Raw genomic sequence first — 15132 nt, 5'->3', positions numbered from 1 at the left:
CTGGCGACATGGTACAGGAGGTGGTCAGAGACTGGCAACATGGTAGAGGAGGTGGTCAGAGACTGGCGACATGGTACAGGAGGTGGTCAGAGACTGGCGACATGGTACAGGAGGTGGTCAGAGACTGGCGACATGGTACAGGAGGTGGTCAGAGACTGGGGACATGGTACAGGAGGTGGTCAGAGACTGGGGACATGGTACAGGAGATGGTCAGAGACTGAGGACATACTACAGGAGGTGGTCAGAGACTGGGGACATGGTACAGGAGGTGGTCAGAGACTGGCGACATGGTACAGGAGGTGGTCAGAGACTGGCGACATGGTACAGGAGGTGGTCAGAGACTGGCGACATAATACAGGAGGTGGTCAGAGACTGGCGACATGGTACAGGAGGTGGTCAGAGACTGGCGACATGGTACAGGAGGTGGTCAGAGACTGGCGACATGGTACAGGAGGTGGTCAGAGACTGGCGACATGGTACAGGAGGTGGTCAGAGACTGGCGACATGGTACAGGAGGTGGTCAGAGACTGGCGACATGGTACAGGAGGTGGTCAGAGACTGCATGCATGGTATAGGAGATGGTCAGAGACTGCATGCATGGTATAGGAGATGGTCAGAGACAGAGGACGTGGTACAGGAGATGTCAGAGACTGGGGACATGGTACAGAAGATGGTCAGACTGGGGACATGGTACAGGAGATGCTCAGAGACAGAGGACGTGGTACAGGAGGCATCCCCCATTGCAGGCCAGTGTCCCCTATTGCAGCCAGTGTGCCCCATTGCAGCCAGTGTGCCCCATTGCAGCCAGTGTGCCTCATTGCAGCCAGTGTGTCCCATTGCAGCCCATTGCAGCCAGTGTGTCCCATTGCAGCCCATTGCAGCCAGTGTGTGCCATTGCAGCCTGTGTGCCATTTTGCAGCCAGTGTGTCCCATTGCAGCCAGTGTGCCTCATTGCAGCCAGTGTGTCCCATTGCAGCCCATTGCAGCCAGTGTGTCCCATTGCAGCCCATTGCAGCCAGTGTGTCCCATTGCAGCCCATTGCAGCCAGTGTGTGCCATTGCAGCCTGTGTGCCATTTTGCAGCCAGTGTGTCCCATTGCAGCCTGTGTGTCATTTTGCAGCCAGCCTGTGCAGGGAAGAGAGCCGCCTCCGCCGCCTGTTTGATCACAGCGCCGGGAACATCACAGCTTTCATTTCAATAGCTGTGTGTTCCAGGCCGCGCGCCGTCACACGCAGCCCCTCCCCCTTGTCCAATCCTGCGGATGATCTGTCTATCTAAGTGCCCGGACAAGGGGGAGGGGCTGCGTGTCACGGCGCGCGGCCGGGAACACACAGCTATTGAAATGAAAGCTGTGATGTTCCCGGCGCTGTGATCAAACAGGCGGCGGAGGCGGCTCTCCTGCGCTATACACCCCCCATGATGGGCATCACCAGGGGCGGGGGGCGGAGCCCCGCCCCCACCCAGGCCACGCCCCATTTTCAGCTCCATTATCGGCCGTTTTTCTCTTTCGGCAAATTGCCGAAAAGGGCATTTTCGGCCGATATGTTTCGGCGGCCGGAATTTCGGTGCATCACTACTTTGAAACGTTCAGTTAGGTTAACAGGCCATACCTCACACACCTAGGTAGACTTGCATAAGATCAACACATCAAGCGGTCTTCCCCTATCCCTTTGATATGTTAAAATTTAGTTGGCTTGGACAACTCAACTGAATTTCTGGTCATTATGGTACTTTAATACAACATCCTACATGAATCTGCCAACATATTACATGTGCCTATTATGAATAATTTTCCGACAACATGATCCGATCGCACATTTTGCGTTGGAAAATCCGACTGTGTGTATGGGGCATACGACTCTCTCCAGATCCAGATCAATGTCCAGCTTTCACAGTATCAGAACCTTAAAGCTGACCCAGAAACACTGTAAGCACATTCCCAAGTTTCAATGCATTCTCCAAGTGGGTCACCAGGCCCTTCTGAGAGACCTTTTCCTAGCTCTCTCCAGCAAGGGGCCTACCCTGGGTCTCTTCCTTGGCACAGCTTCCTCCAGTCCAGGCAGGACAGCTCCAGGAACACTTCAGCACACGTTAGGCATCAAACCAGGCTTTTGGGCTTAACAGCAGAGCTCCATCCAGCAGCATCTTTCTAGGCCTCAGCCCAAGGGACGAGAGCGAGCACATGACCTGTCCCAGGGTGCCACAGGGACAAGACATGATGTGAAAGCTCTCCAATAAGGGCATTAAAGAGAAAGTAAATCCTGATGGGTTTACTTCCTCTTTGATTCCCTGCAAAGATAAAGCATAATGGACTACTATGCATCGCATAGTAGTCCATTATGTGTTACTTACCTGACACAGGATCCAGCGATGTCACCGCTGTCCCCTGTAGTCCGGAGCATCCATCTTCTTGGTGGGTCTCACTGCTCCGCCGCTGTCATTCGTCGGAGCCGCGATGATGTCACTCCCGCGCATGCGCACGGGAGCTGCCACTCGCGGCATATCGCCGTTAACTGCAGCTCGCTCAGTGCGCCGCTGTCTACGGCGCATGCGCCATAGACAGCGGTGCCTGTCTTTCGGCAAATATCTCCTAAACCGTGTAAGTTTAGGAGATATTTCTTAGACCTACAGGTAAGCCTTAATCTAGGCTTACCTGTAGGTCAAAGTGTGTTGTAAGGGTTTACAACAACTTTAAGGAGGAACTTCACCCTTCTAATGAAAATGTTAGTCTTTTTCCTCTCGTCATTTTATGCTGTTATAATAAACGTACAAGCTCAGCAGATCCAGCAACGTCCTCTTCTCTTGCACCTCGCTTTCTACTCCAGGTCCCCTACTGCGCTACAATCTTCCTCTACTATTACGTCATGTAGAACCAGCTGTCTCTCCCTGGTTCTTGTTGCCGGCCCTTCAGATCAAATACCAGATCTTGTACATGTTTCGAGAACTGGCGCTGTGTTAAAGGAGAAGTTCAGCCTAAGCTTTTTAGGCTGGGTTTTTCCTCAAAGGAGTGCAATTCGTTTTCAGCGGAGAGCGGGCTGAAGTCCGCTCTCCGCTGACGTCACTGCTATCAGTCGAGGCAGCACGTCATCCTGACTTCCCAAGAAGACAAAGACCAGAGCACTTTTTTGCGATTCGGCACTGCGTCGCTTTAACCAACAATTGCGCAGTCGTGCGACGTGTCTCCCAAACAAAATTGACGTCCTTTTTTCCCACAAAAAGAGCTTTCTTTTGATGGTATTTGATCACCCCTGCGGTTTTTATTTTTTGCGCTATAAACAAAAAGAGAGCGACAATTTTGAAAAAAAAATATTTTTTACTCTTTGCTATAATAAATATCCCCCAAAAATATATAAAAAAACATTATTTTTAGCTCAGTTTAGGTCGATATGTATTCTTCTACATATTTTTGGTAAAAAAAAAATCACAATAAGCATATATTGATTGGTTTGCACAAAAGTTATAGCGTCTACAAAATAGGGGATAGTTTTATGGCATTTTTATTAATATTTTTTTTTTTACTAGTAATGGCGGCGATCAGCCATTTTTATTTTTATTTTTTATTGTGACTGCGACATTATGGCGGACACGTCGGACAATTTTGACACATTTTTGGGACTATTGGCATTAATACAGCAATCAGTGCGATTTAAAATTGCATTGATTACTGTAAAAATGTCACTGGCAGTGAAGGGGTTAAAACTAGGGGACAGTTAATGTGTGCCCTAGTACGTGTTCTAACTGAAGGGGGGATGGGACTGTGTAAGGAAACTAACAGATGTAACAGATACTCTGTATGAAGACAATCTATCAGTTCACTCCTCAGAGAACCGGAAACACACAGCTCCCGGTTATCCATGTGCCCCAAGTGATCGCGGGAGCCCGGCGGTGATTGAGACCACCGGGCACTCGCATCAGCCCGGGGAGCGAGCAGGGGGCACACGCCTCCGGCGGCTTAAAAGCACCCCCTAGTTGGCCGTTTATGTTACCGACGTAACATAACAGTCGATTCGCGCAGCCGAGCCATGTTGCCACTGTACAACTGCGGCAGCTGGTCGGCAAGCAGTTACAAAAAATAAAATAAAAATAACAAACATGTTAAGTGGGGTACACACTATAAGAAAATTGGGCGAACGTTCATCCGATTTTCCTCGATGTTTCACAGCAAATCGGAACAGATGAAAGAAAACGTGTACGAAAATTCTTACGAATATTCTCATACGACAAAGGCTTTTTTTGTTGTTTATTGTTTCTGATCATGCGCAGTCTTCCTTTTCTGATTTTTCTTGTATGAAAATCGTACAAAAGCAGTACACATTAAGCGAAAATCGTTTGTTCTCTTCCGGTACCAGGAAAATTTTGGAGTTTGCCGCTTTGGAAATTTTCGCACGAAAATTTGGAATCGGCTGTTGAAAGTTCTGTACACACCATACGAAAATAGGACGAAAATTCTTTAGCCTCATACACACTATCAGATTTTCTGCTGATTTTTTCCTTCAGATTTACCAAAACCATATAATATGAGGTCAAACCTTAGGAGTTTCAATGTGTATGCAATCAGGCAGGCCCTTCTACTACATGGTTTTGGTAAAGCTGAAGAAAAAAAATCAGCAGAAAATGTGATAGTGTGTATGGGGCTTTCGGACGAAAATGTTCGCCCGATTTTCTTATAGTCTGTACGAGCCTTTATACTTACCTCCTCTGGTCAGTTGGCTTTGCACAGAGCAGCCTGGATCCTCCTCTTCTGGGGTTCCTCTCCGCTGCTCCTGGCCCCTCCCTCCTATCGAGTGCCCCCACAGCCAGCAGCTTGCTATGGGGGCACCCGAGCCAAGTCACAGCTCCGTGTCCATTCAGACATGGAGCCCCGACCTGGCCCCACCCCCTCTCTCCCCTGATTGGCTAACTGACTTTGCCAGCCGGGGAGCCAATCAGAGGAGAGTCCCAGGTGGCTAAGACACTCGTAGACATCGCTGGAGAGAGACGGGGCTCAGGTAAGTAATTGGGGGGTGGTTGCTGGGGAGGTTGCTACACACAGAAGGTTTTTTTATCCTAATGCATAGAATGCCTTTACACCTCCTTTAAGCTGTTGTTCCTGGGGTAGTGATGGGGGTTTTATTGTTTTTGGACACATACCTTACATGTGTGTTGTTCTTCACAGGCTGTGAGTCTCTACAGAAGCTGGATCTGACCGTGAACTTTGTAGGTGAGCTGTCTACTGTTCAGAGCCTGCAGCACAATGTTCATCTGCGGGAGCTGTACCTGGTGGGGAACCCCTGTGCACAGTATGAAGGATATCGCAAATACGTTGTGGCCGCATTGCCGCAGTTGAAGGTAATGGACATTCAAAGATTGTCAGCTGCACAAAATGCCTTTCAGTCTGTCACATGTTGTAGAATATAAATGTAATTCTAAATCAGTGTCAACGTTTATAGAAAAACTCTATCCTTAACCACTTAAGGACCAGCCGCCATCACTATACTGTGGCAGGTTGTCTCTTCTGGGCGAATCGCCGCAGGTGTACGGCAGCCGCTTTAAGAGCAATAGGGGACACGCACGTGCCCGCCGGCGGCGGCGCGACGCCGCTGTGCATGGCTGTGATGTCCGCCGGCCACCTGCGATCGCTCCACAGAGAGCCAGAACCCGGGATCTGTCAACGTAAACAGATAGATCCCCCTTCTGACAGGGCAGAAGGGAGAGATCTGCTGTTCCTAGTGATTAGGAACAGAGATCTCTCTCCTCCTCCAATCAGTTCCCTCCCACCACAGTTTGAAACACCTGACAGGGAAGACATTTAACCCCTTGATCGCCCCCTAGCGTTAACCCCTCCTTTCCCATTGTCATTTATACAGTAATCAGTGCATTTTTTTAGCAACAATTGCTATATAAATGTCAGTGGTCCCAAAAATGTGTCAAAAGTGTCCGATCTGTCTGCCGCAATGTCGCAGCCCCACTAAAAATTCACAGAACACCACCATTACTAGTAAAAAAAAAAAAAATCAATATACGCTTATTGCGATTTTTATTTTTTTACCAAAAATATGTAGAAGAATACATATTGGCTTAAACTGATGAAGAAATTCTTCTTTTTTTTATTTATTTATTTTTTAAATTGGGATATTTATTATAGCAAAAAGTAAAAAATATTGTGTTTTTTTTTTTTTTTCCAAAATTGTCGGTCTTTTTGTTTATAGTTCAAAACATAAAACCGCAGAGGTGATCAAAAAGGACCAAAAGAAAGCTCTATTTGTGGGAAAAAAAGGACATATGTTTTGTTTGGGAACAACGTTGCATGACCGCACAGTTTACAGTTAAAGCGACGCAGTGCCGTATCGCAAAAAATGGCCTGGTCATTAAGGGGGCAAATCCTTCTGGTCCTTAAGTGGTTAAAGGCTAAGTTCACCTTTGGAATGTGTTTGCACTGTATTTAGGGTTTAACATGTTCCAGCTCATACTCCGCTCACCCCCCCCCCCCCGCCCCGCCCCGCCCCCCACCAGCCTCTTCCACTGTAACAGCGGGTGGGGATCTTCTCCCCGCACATTTTAAAAATGGTGCAGCTATGTGTGGCTTTGCCTGCACAGCTGTGTCATTTATTCACAGCAATATATGAATAAATAAACTACAAGTCCCGTCTCCACTGCAGCAGGCGCTGATGAGCACCTTTGTAGTTCATTGACACTTCCTACAGCCTTATAACAGAAAGTCCATATGGAGGTACGGGCAGAAAGCTGTAGGCAGTGACTGCTGGAGCCTGACCTGTGATCCACGGATCGATGGTGCAATGCTTTGCAGTATCCTGTAGAAAAAAATGATAAATACACATTATTTTTTATATGCGCATTTCATATTTTTCCCTTTAAAGTAAACTTATGGCGCGTACACACGATCCGAAAGTCGGGCAGCAAAAGACCGATGAAAGCTTTTGGTCGGAAAATGCGACCGTGTGTATGCTCCATCGGACTTTTGCTGGCCGAATTCCCGCCAGCAAAAGATTGAGAGCAGGTTCTCAATTTTTTGGTCGGAAAAGGTCCGAACGTAAATTCCGATCGTCTGTAGCTATTCCGACGTGCAAAATTCTTAAGCATGCTCAGAAGCATTGAATTTCATTTTCTCGGCTCGTCGTAGTGTTGTATGTCACCGCATTCTTGACGGTCGAAAGTTCAGCAAACTTTTGTTTTACCGAGTGTATGCAAGACAAGCTTGAGCGGAATTCCAATGAAAAAAAAAAGTTTTTTCCGACGGAAAATCCGCTTGTTTGTATGCGGCATTAGCCTTTATAGTATATCTAAATGCAATTTTCTCTCCTTTTAGTAGAGTAGGGGAGGGTTGAAACTTTCAAGTTTTTTTTTTTTTTTGCCATCTGTGTTTCTTTGGGCAGATTTCCCTTCACTTCCTGTCCTGCAGACTCAACAGGAAGTAAGTGAAAATCTTTGCCATTTGGAAGATATCCCCCCTTAGACAGCGGCCCCTGGAACAAGTGTCTCCATTGGGAGATTTTCCCTTTATTACTGTTCTGTGGGCAGCTTGAAATATGTGATTCAACCCCTCTTGTTTATCCCACGTGACTTTATTGAACAGGACAATTACAGAGAAAGTTTTGTCTTTTAGTTATACTTTTAACAGCCCAATCCTACCATATACCCCATAATCACATAAACATAATTCAATTTTACTTTTATTTTTTTAAAGAGGTTCCTTTATTTATTTATTTATTTATTTATTTAAATAACAAACATGTAATACTTACCTTCTCTGTGCAAGAGTTTTGCACAGAGCAGCTTCTGGAGTCCTCCAGCGGGGCTTCTGGCTCCTCCTCTTCTCGAGTGCCCCCACGGAGAGCCACATTCCATGGGGGCACCCGAGTGGGCATGCTCCCGAGTCCTGCTGCTGCCTCCATTGACACAGACAGCAGGACCTGTTTGCCCCCTTCCCCCCTAGCTCCCGTGTCACTGGATTTGATTGATAGCAAAGGGAGCGAATGGCTGTTGCTGCTATCAGTCTATCCAATGAGGATCCAAGACAGTGGCTGGAGCTGCTGTGCTCATCCCCGTCGATGGGGTTCAGGTAATTAAAAAGTCAGCCTGGGGGGGGGGGGGGCTGCTGCACTACAGAAGGTTTTTCACCTTAATGCAAAGAATGCAAGGGTTTACAACCCCTTTCAGTAATTTCCAGCAAAGCAAAGGTAAAAAATAAATAAATAAATAAAATAATTCATTGCAATAGTGACAGGCTCTGATGCTGTCAAAAATACTTGAGTGAGGCTAATTTTTATTTTTTTAATTTTTTTTAAGTCCATGCTTAATTTTTTAAAGTACAACCCTTGCAAGAACCCTTACTATTGGGTTCCTACTAACTGTTGCCAATCCTTGCCAGCACTATGTCACTGTTTCCCGCAAACTGCTCCCGCTTTCAGTATCTTCATGAATTTTTAAAGGGAACCCTGTCTACTACTGAGCCCATCTATAGAACGCTCCAGACAGATGCAGGAGTCACTTGAGCGCAGTAGTGGCCACGGCTTCATGCAAAGCTTTGTGCAGGTAGTGAGGGCGCTGCTACTGACAGCGGGATCCCAATGCACATAGTTACAGTGTGGTAAAAAAATAATTTAATCCTCAGCTGAATTTTGTATGTTTGCCCGCTCACAAAAAAATGATAATTTTAACAGTGAGAGACAGAATAACAGCAAAACAAAAACCTGAAAAACGCATTTCTAAAAAGAGTGAAATAAGTATTTGACCCCTTCCAAGACATGACTTAGTACTTAGTTGCAAAACCCTTGTTGGCAATCACAGAGGTCAGACGTTTCTTGTACTGTAGTTGTCCACCAGGTTTGCACACATCTCAGAAAGGATGTTGTCCCACTCTTCTTTGCAGATCTTCTCCAATTCTTTTAGGTTTTGAGGCTGGCTATTGGTAACTTGAACCTTCAGCTTCCGCCACATATTTTCTATGGGATTAAGGTTTGGAAACTGACTAGGCCACTCCGGGATTTAATGTGCTTCTTCTTGAGCCACTCCTTTGTTGCCATGGCTGTGTGTTTGGGTCATTATCATGCTGGAATATCCATCCATGACCCATTTTCAATGCCCTCACGGAGGAAAGGAGGTTCTCACCCAAGATTTGACGGTACATTGCCCCATCCATGGTCCCTTTGATTATTATTATTATTATTATACACGATTTATAAAGCGCCAACAGTTTACGCAACACTTTACAAATTATAGGGGGGACAACACAATTACAGTTCAACAGAAAAGGTACGGGAGGGCCTTTTGATGCGGTGAAGTTGTCCTGTCCCCTTAGCAGAAAAACACCCCAAAGCATAATGTTTCCACCTCCATGTTGTAAAGTTGGGGATGGTGTTCTTGGGGTCATAGGCAGCATTCCTTCTCCTCCAAACATGGCGAGTTGAGTTGATGCCAAAGAACTCAATTTTGGTCTCCTCTGACCACAACACTTTCACCCAGTTCTCCTCAGAATCGTTCAGATGTTCATTAGAAAACTTCAGACGGACCTGTACATGTGGTTTCTTGAGTAGGGGGACCTTGCGGGCAGTGCAGGATTTCAGTCCTTCACGGCATAGTGTGTTACTGATTGTTTTCTTGGTGACTATGGTCCCAGCTGCCTTGAGATCATTGACAAGATTCTCCCATGTAGTTCTGGGCTGATTCCTCACCGTTCTCATGAACATTGAAACTCCACAAGTGAAATCTTACATGAAGCCCCAGACTGAGGGAGATTGACAGTTATTTGTGTTCCTTCCATTTGCGAATAATCGCACCAACTGTTGTCACCCTCTCACCAAGCTGCTTGGCAATGGTCTTGTAGCCCATTCCAGCCTACAATCTTGTCCCCGACATCCTTGGGCAGCTCTTTGGTCTTGGCCATGGTGGAGAGATTGGAATCTAAATTTATTAATTGCTTCTGTAGACAAGTGTCTTTTATACAGATAACAAGCTGAGATTAGGAGTACTCCCTTTAAGAGAGTGCTCCTAATCTCAGCTCGTTACCTGTATAGAAGACACCTGGGAGCCTGAAATCTTGCTGATTGATAGGGGGTTCAAATACTTCACTCATTAAAATGCAAATCAATTTATAACTTTTTTGAAATGCATTTTTCTGGCTATTTTTGTTGTTATTCTGTCTCTCACTGTTAAAATAAACCCACCATTAAAATTATAGACTGATCATTTCTTTGTCAGTGGGCAAATGTACAAAATCAGCAGTGGGATCAAATACTTTTCCCCCTCACTGTAGAAGTAAATGCTTTTTACAACATGCAACCCTGACAGCATTGGAAAGAGTTTTCCTGGAGCAGTCCGGGCTGGAAGATAAAATACCATTCATAATGACTAACGATCTGCAACTGCTCCCACTATCAATATCGGTCAAGGGATCTTTTTGGTGATGGAGGAGGGTAGTGAACAGTGATGGAGGAGGGGGTGGTAGTTGGTATGATCTGACACTCTAATGCCACGTACACATGACCGGACTTTCCGGCAGACTAGGTCCAGCGTTCTTCCCGACGGACTTTCGGTGGAGTTCTGAGGGACTTTCCGAACGAACGGACTTGGCCACACACTAAGTTCGTTCGTAAGTCCATTAGTTTTGAACATAATGGCGTAAACGGGACTAAACAAGGAAGTTAAAAAGCCAATAGCTACCCTTGCGTTGTATTTGGTCCGTTGGACCAGCATACAGACGAACGGTTTTCCCGATTTTAGTCCGTCGGAATTGCGTCCGTCGGATAGATTTGATTTGTTCTATTTCTAGGTCCGTGTGATTTTTTTTTTTTTTTTTTTAAAAGATCGGATTAGCTCACACACAATCGGATTGTCCAACGGACTAATCCCTTCAGACCAAGTCTGCCAGAAAGTCCGGTCATGTGTACGCGGCATTAGAAATGTTGGGAAATTTGTTAAATTCGCAAGGGCTGTTAATAAAAAATGAAGTAGCCATTAAAAATTGACACAAAGATGGATCATTTTTTTTCTCTATTAAAAAAACATATAAATAAAAGTTAGAAACTGGTAATGGAATTTCTTAAAAGTGGTTGTAAGGGCAGACGGTTTTTTTTCTACCTTAAAATGATACTAAAGCTAAAAACGTTTTTCTTTTTTACCTTAATGCATTCCTCCGGCACTGAGAAATCAAATTGCCATATTATCAAAATCGCGTTCAGCTGCACTGAATGTGGAAGAAAGAAATTATTCATGTGAATGTTGGCTCAAAAACCCTTGGGGTTTGTTTTAATCTTTAAGAATATTTGCTGAAAATACTTTTTCCACCTATGGAGCGTTTTTTATTTGTGCCGTATACAGGTTACTATTTCTACTCGTGTAGTTTGCTTTAGAAAAATCCACAGCCCAAAACAAATACTTATGTGTCTGCAGCACAAATAATATTACCCAGATGTACAGGTAGTACCGAGACAAGGTCATCTAGGGCCCATGGCAAACATGCCAAATTGCACCCCCCCCCCCCCAAAAAAAAATCATTATGTGACAGCAAAAATCCCCTCCCCCCCTTCCAAAAAAATCGAGCACTGAGCTGCATGCTTACCTCTTAAAGCAGGGGTGTCAAACTAATTTTCATTGTGTGCCGCATCAGCTTTATGATTGTCCTCAAAAGGGCTGGTTGTACCTGTAATGCCGCATACACACGATCTGGCTTTCCGGCAGACTTGGTACGGCGGACAATCCGACGGACTTTGTAGCTGAGGTCCGTCGGACTTTCAAACGAACGGACTTGGCCACATACAATCACTCCAAAAGTCCGATGGGTTCGAACGTGATAACGTAGAATAAGGAAGTTCATAGCCAGTAGCCATTAGCTGCCCTAGCGTCGGTTTTAGTCCGTCAGACTAGCACACAGACAAACGGATTGTCCACTAAAAGCCAAATCCGTCGGCCAGATTTGAAGCCAGTCTTATTTCTAGGTCCGCAGGACTTTTGGAAAGGAAAAAGTCCGCCGGAGCCCACACACGATGGAATTGTCCAACGGATTCTGGTCCGCCGGAAAGTCCGATAGTGTGTACGCGCCATTAGATTAGATGTCCAGCGCATGCCCTCCCCTTACATAGATGTCAAGAGCCACCCCACCATCAGAAGTTGAGTCCCCTACTCTCCCTAACCTCACAGTGCACCCCCTTTCCTTATGCTGCTGCTGGGAAGAAGCTGGATGCATTGCTTGAAAGCAGAAAGTAGGGGTCTGGAGGAGGATCAGAGGAGGGCTGGAGCTGCAGCTGCAGGAGAGGTGTGAGGGCCATATGAAATGGCCTGGAGGGCCGTATTTGGCCTGCGGGCCTTGTGTTTGACACCTGTGTCTTACAGGGACACTAAAGGTTCCTTTTTTTTTTTTCTTTTAATAAAACAAACATGTCATACTTACCTCCTCTGTGCAGTTGGTTTTGCACAGAGTGGCCCTGACCCCCCTCTTCTGGGGTCCTTCCGTGGCCCTCCTGGCTCTTCCCCACATCGAGTGACCCATAGGAGAAGCGCTCACCTTTGGGTCATCTGTGTTGGCGCACTCCCGTGTCCTGCTGCTGCCAATGGCTGCGCTGCTATCAATCTATCCAATCAAAAGCCGAGACACCGGCCAGAGAGGGTGTGCGCGTCTCTGGCGTGGAACGAACAGGCTCAGGTGAGTAAAACGGTTGGGGGTGCTGGTGCACTACAATAGTTTTTTTTGCATAGAATGCATTAAGGTGAAAATGATTATTATACAGGATTTATATAGCGCCGACAGTTTACACAGCACTTTACAATATAAAAGAGAGAATACGGTTACAATACAATAAAATAAAAGAGGATTAAGAGGGCCCTGCTTAGAAGAGCTTACAATCTAATAGGGTGGGGCAGGTGGTACAAAAGGTTGTAACTGTGGGGAATGAGCTGATGGAAGTGGTAGGAGATTAGTTTGAGACGTAATAGGCTTCCTGAAGAGTTTTCAGGGATCTCCTGAAGGTAGCAAGAGTAGGGGATAGCCGGACAGCCAGACAGGTGGAGATAGCGAGTTCCAGAGGATGGGAGAGGCTCTGGAGAAATCCTGGAGACGAGCATGGGGGGAGGAGACGAGTGAGCTTGAGAGTAGGAGGTCTTGAGGAGTGGCAAATCCGCCCCCTCCTGCTGAAATCCCGTTCCCAGCACAAATATTTTGCCCCCCCGAACCCCCTTAGCTCAAATCCTTTCACCCCCCATATCCCCCCCAGCACAAATCCACCCCCCTTGAAAAAATTCCCCCCTCCTAGTACAAATAATCTACCCCTCCCTCTCCCCAAACACTCCAAATCCCCCCCCCAATCCCCCATCCTAGCACAAATACCCCCAGTCATTCATGCTGGAACAAATCCACCTGCCCCCCCCCCCCCCAAAGAAATCCGCTCCTAGCACAAGTCTTATCCCTCTACCATATTACCTTTTCAAGCACAAAACCCACCCAAATACCCCCGCCTAGCACAAATCTTCTTCCTCCATCCCACCTTCCAACACAAATCCCCTCAAATTACCACTTCTAGCACACCTCCCCAAATTACCCCTCCTAGAACAATTCTTATCTCCTGCCACCACCCAAATTCCCCTCCCAACACAAATCCCCTCCCTCCAACTTCCTATTGGAGTTCATGCCACACATGATGCCACAATGCCCAGGGCAGCCATCCCTCCTGCCCAACCCTTGTCCTGGCCCTGTTTACAGGACATTTAAACCTAAGTATTCAAATATGTGCCCTTGTTTGTTTGGTACTGTGGGTTATCTGCTTTGTAAAAGGTAACAGAATGTTGTCTTTTATTCTGCTGCAAACATCCAAAATCATTTCTCTTGTATCTTGGCAGACTGTAAATGTATATTCTCTTATTTTCACTAATGCACCATTGGTTTTAGTGGGAGAAAAAGTACCCCTGCATTGGTGGTTAGTTGAAATAAAAAAATGCTTCGCTGTCAGTGGGAGTATTTACTGCCCTGGGAGTCAGTGTGGGGGAGTGGTTCTCCATCATTGGTGTCAGTAGAGAATAGTGCCCCATCATTGGTGTCAGTGGGAGGAATAGTGCCCCATCATTGGTGTCAGTGGGAGGAATAGTGCCCCATCATTGGTGTCAGTGGGAGAAATAGTGCCCCATAATTGGTGTCAGTGGGAGGAGGAATAGCCCCCTATTGTTGGTGTCATTGGAAGGAATAGTGCCCCATCATTGATGTCAGTGAGAGGAGGATTAGTGCCCCATGATTGGTGTCAGCGAGAAGAGAAATGGTGCCCCATTGTTGGTGTCATTGGATGGAATAATTCTTCATTGTTGTTGTCAGTGAGATGAATAGTGCTTGTCAGTAGTATCAGCTGGAGGAAAATGCCCCATTATTGGTGTCTGGGGGAAATAGTGCCCCCATCTTCGGTGTCAGTGGGAGGAGTAATACTGCCCCATTGTTGATGTCAGTGGAAAGAATAGTGCCCATTATAGGTGTAAATGGGAGGAATAGTACCCATCAATGTCAGTGGAAGGAAAAATGCCCTATTGTTTCAGTGTGAAGAATAGTACCCCAATGTTGGTGTCAGTGGGAAGAAATAGTTTCCCATCATTGGCAGGAGTGGGAGAAATAATGCCACATTGTTGGAGGCAGTGGGTAGAATAGTGCCCCAATCGTTGGAAGCAGAGGGAAGAATACTCCTCCATCATTTGTGAAAAATGAGTCCAACAAGGTCCACAACAGACCGAAGGGTAAGTGTCATCCAAAATAGGTGTCAGACGCACTGAATCACCTCAGTACAGTCTCTTGGTGAACCACATGTCCATATGTGTAATTGAGTAAACATCTCTGTGATCCACAAATTAAGTGAAAAAAAAACACCACCGTATGGAAAGCCGCTTACCAGTGGGCAAGCCCAAGTCAGCATTCCCAGCCACGGCCTTTAACATCAGAAATGGAAGACTCAGGGGATGCCTCTCATAGGTTGTGCAGGATGCTAGGCTCTTTCCATAAAACATGCGGTCCGTGGGATCGTACAGCATATACGAAGAAAGGGGACCATAGCATAATTCTGTAACCCAGGAATGTTTATTAAAAAAAGTTGGTTGTACTTCCAAACATTAATAGATTAAAAAGCATGTGGAAAATGCCGGCCGGCACTATAGGAGCCCTTCTTCCTT

The 15132-nt window shown here is 46.2% G+C and overlaps 1 protein-coding gene across 1 annotated transcript in view; it reads left to right on the top strand.

Annotated features, from left to right (window-relative positions):
* The window catches only part of DNAAF11 (dynein axonemal assembly factor 11), a 150849-nt gene that overhangs the window by 27277 nt on the left and 108440 nt on the right, over window positions 1–15132 (top strand). Inside the window, exon 4 of the mRNA XM_077493362.1 lies at window positions 5156–5328. Within this exon, the coding sequence (XP_077349488.1) occupies window positions 5156–5328 (173 nt within the window). The remainder of the gene's footprint in view (window positions 1–5155; window positions 5329–15132) is intronic.

This window comes from Lithobates pipiens, unplaced genomic scaffold (assembly GCF_037356315.1).
Source record: "Lithobates pipiens isolate NorthernLeopardFrog02 unplaced genomic scaffold, aLitPip1_a1.2 Scaffold_19, whole genome shotgun sequence".
Lineage (NCBI taxonomy): Eukaryota > Metazoa > Chordata > Amphibia > Anura > Ranidae > Lithobates > Lithobates pipiens.
The sequence above is the reverse complement of the archived record's forward strand: the minus strand, read 5'-3'. Positions and strand labels throughout refer to the sequence as shown.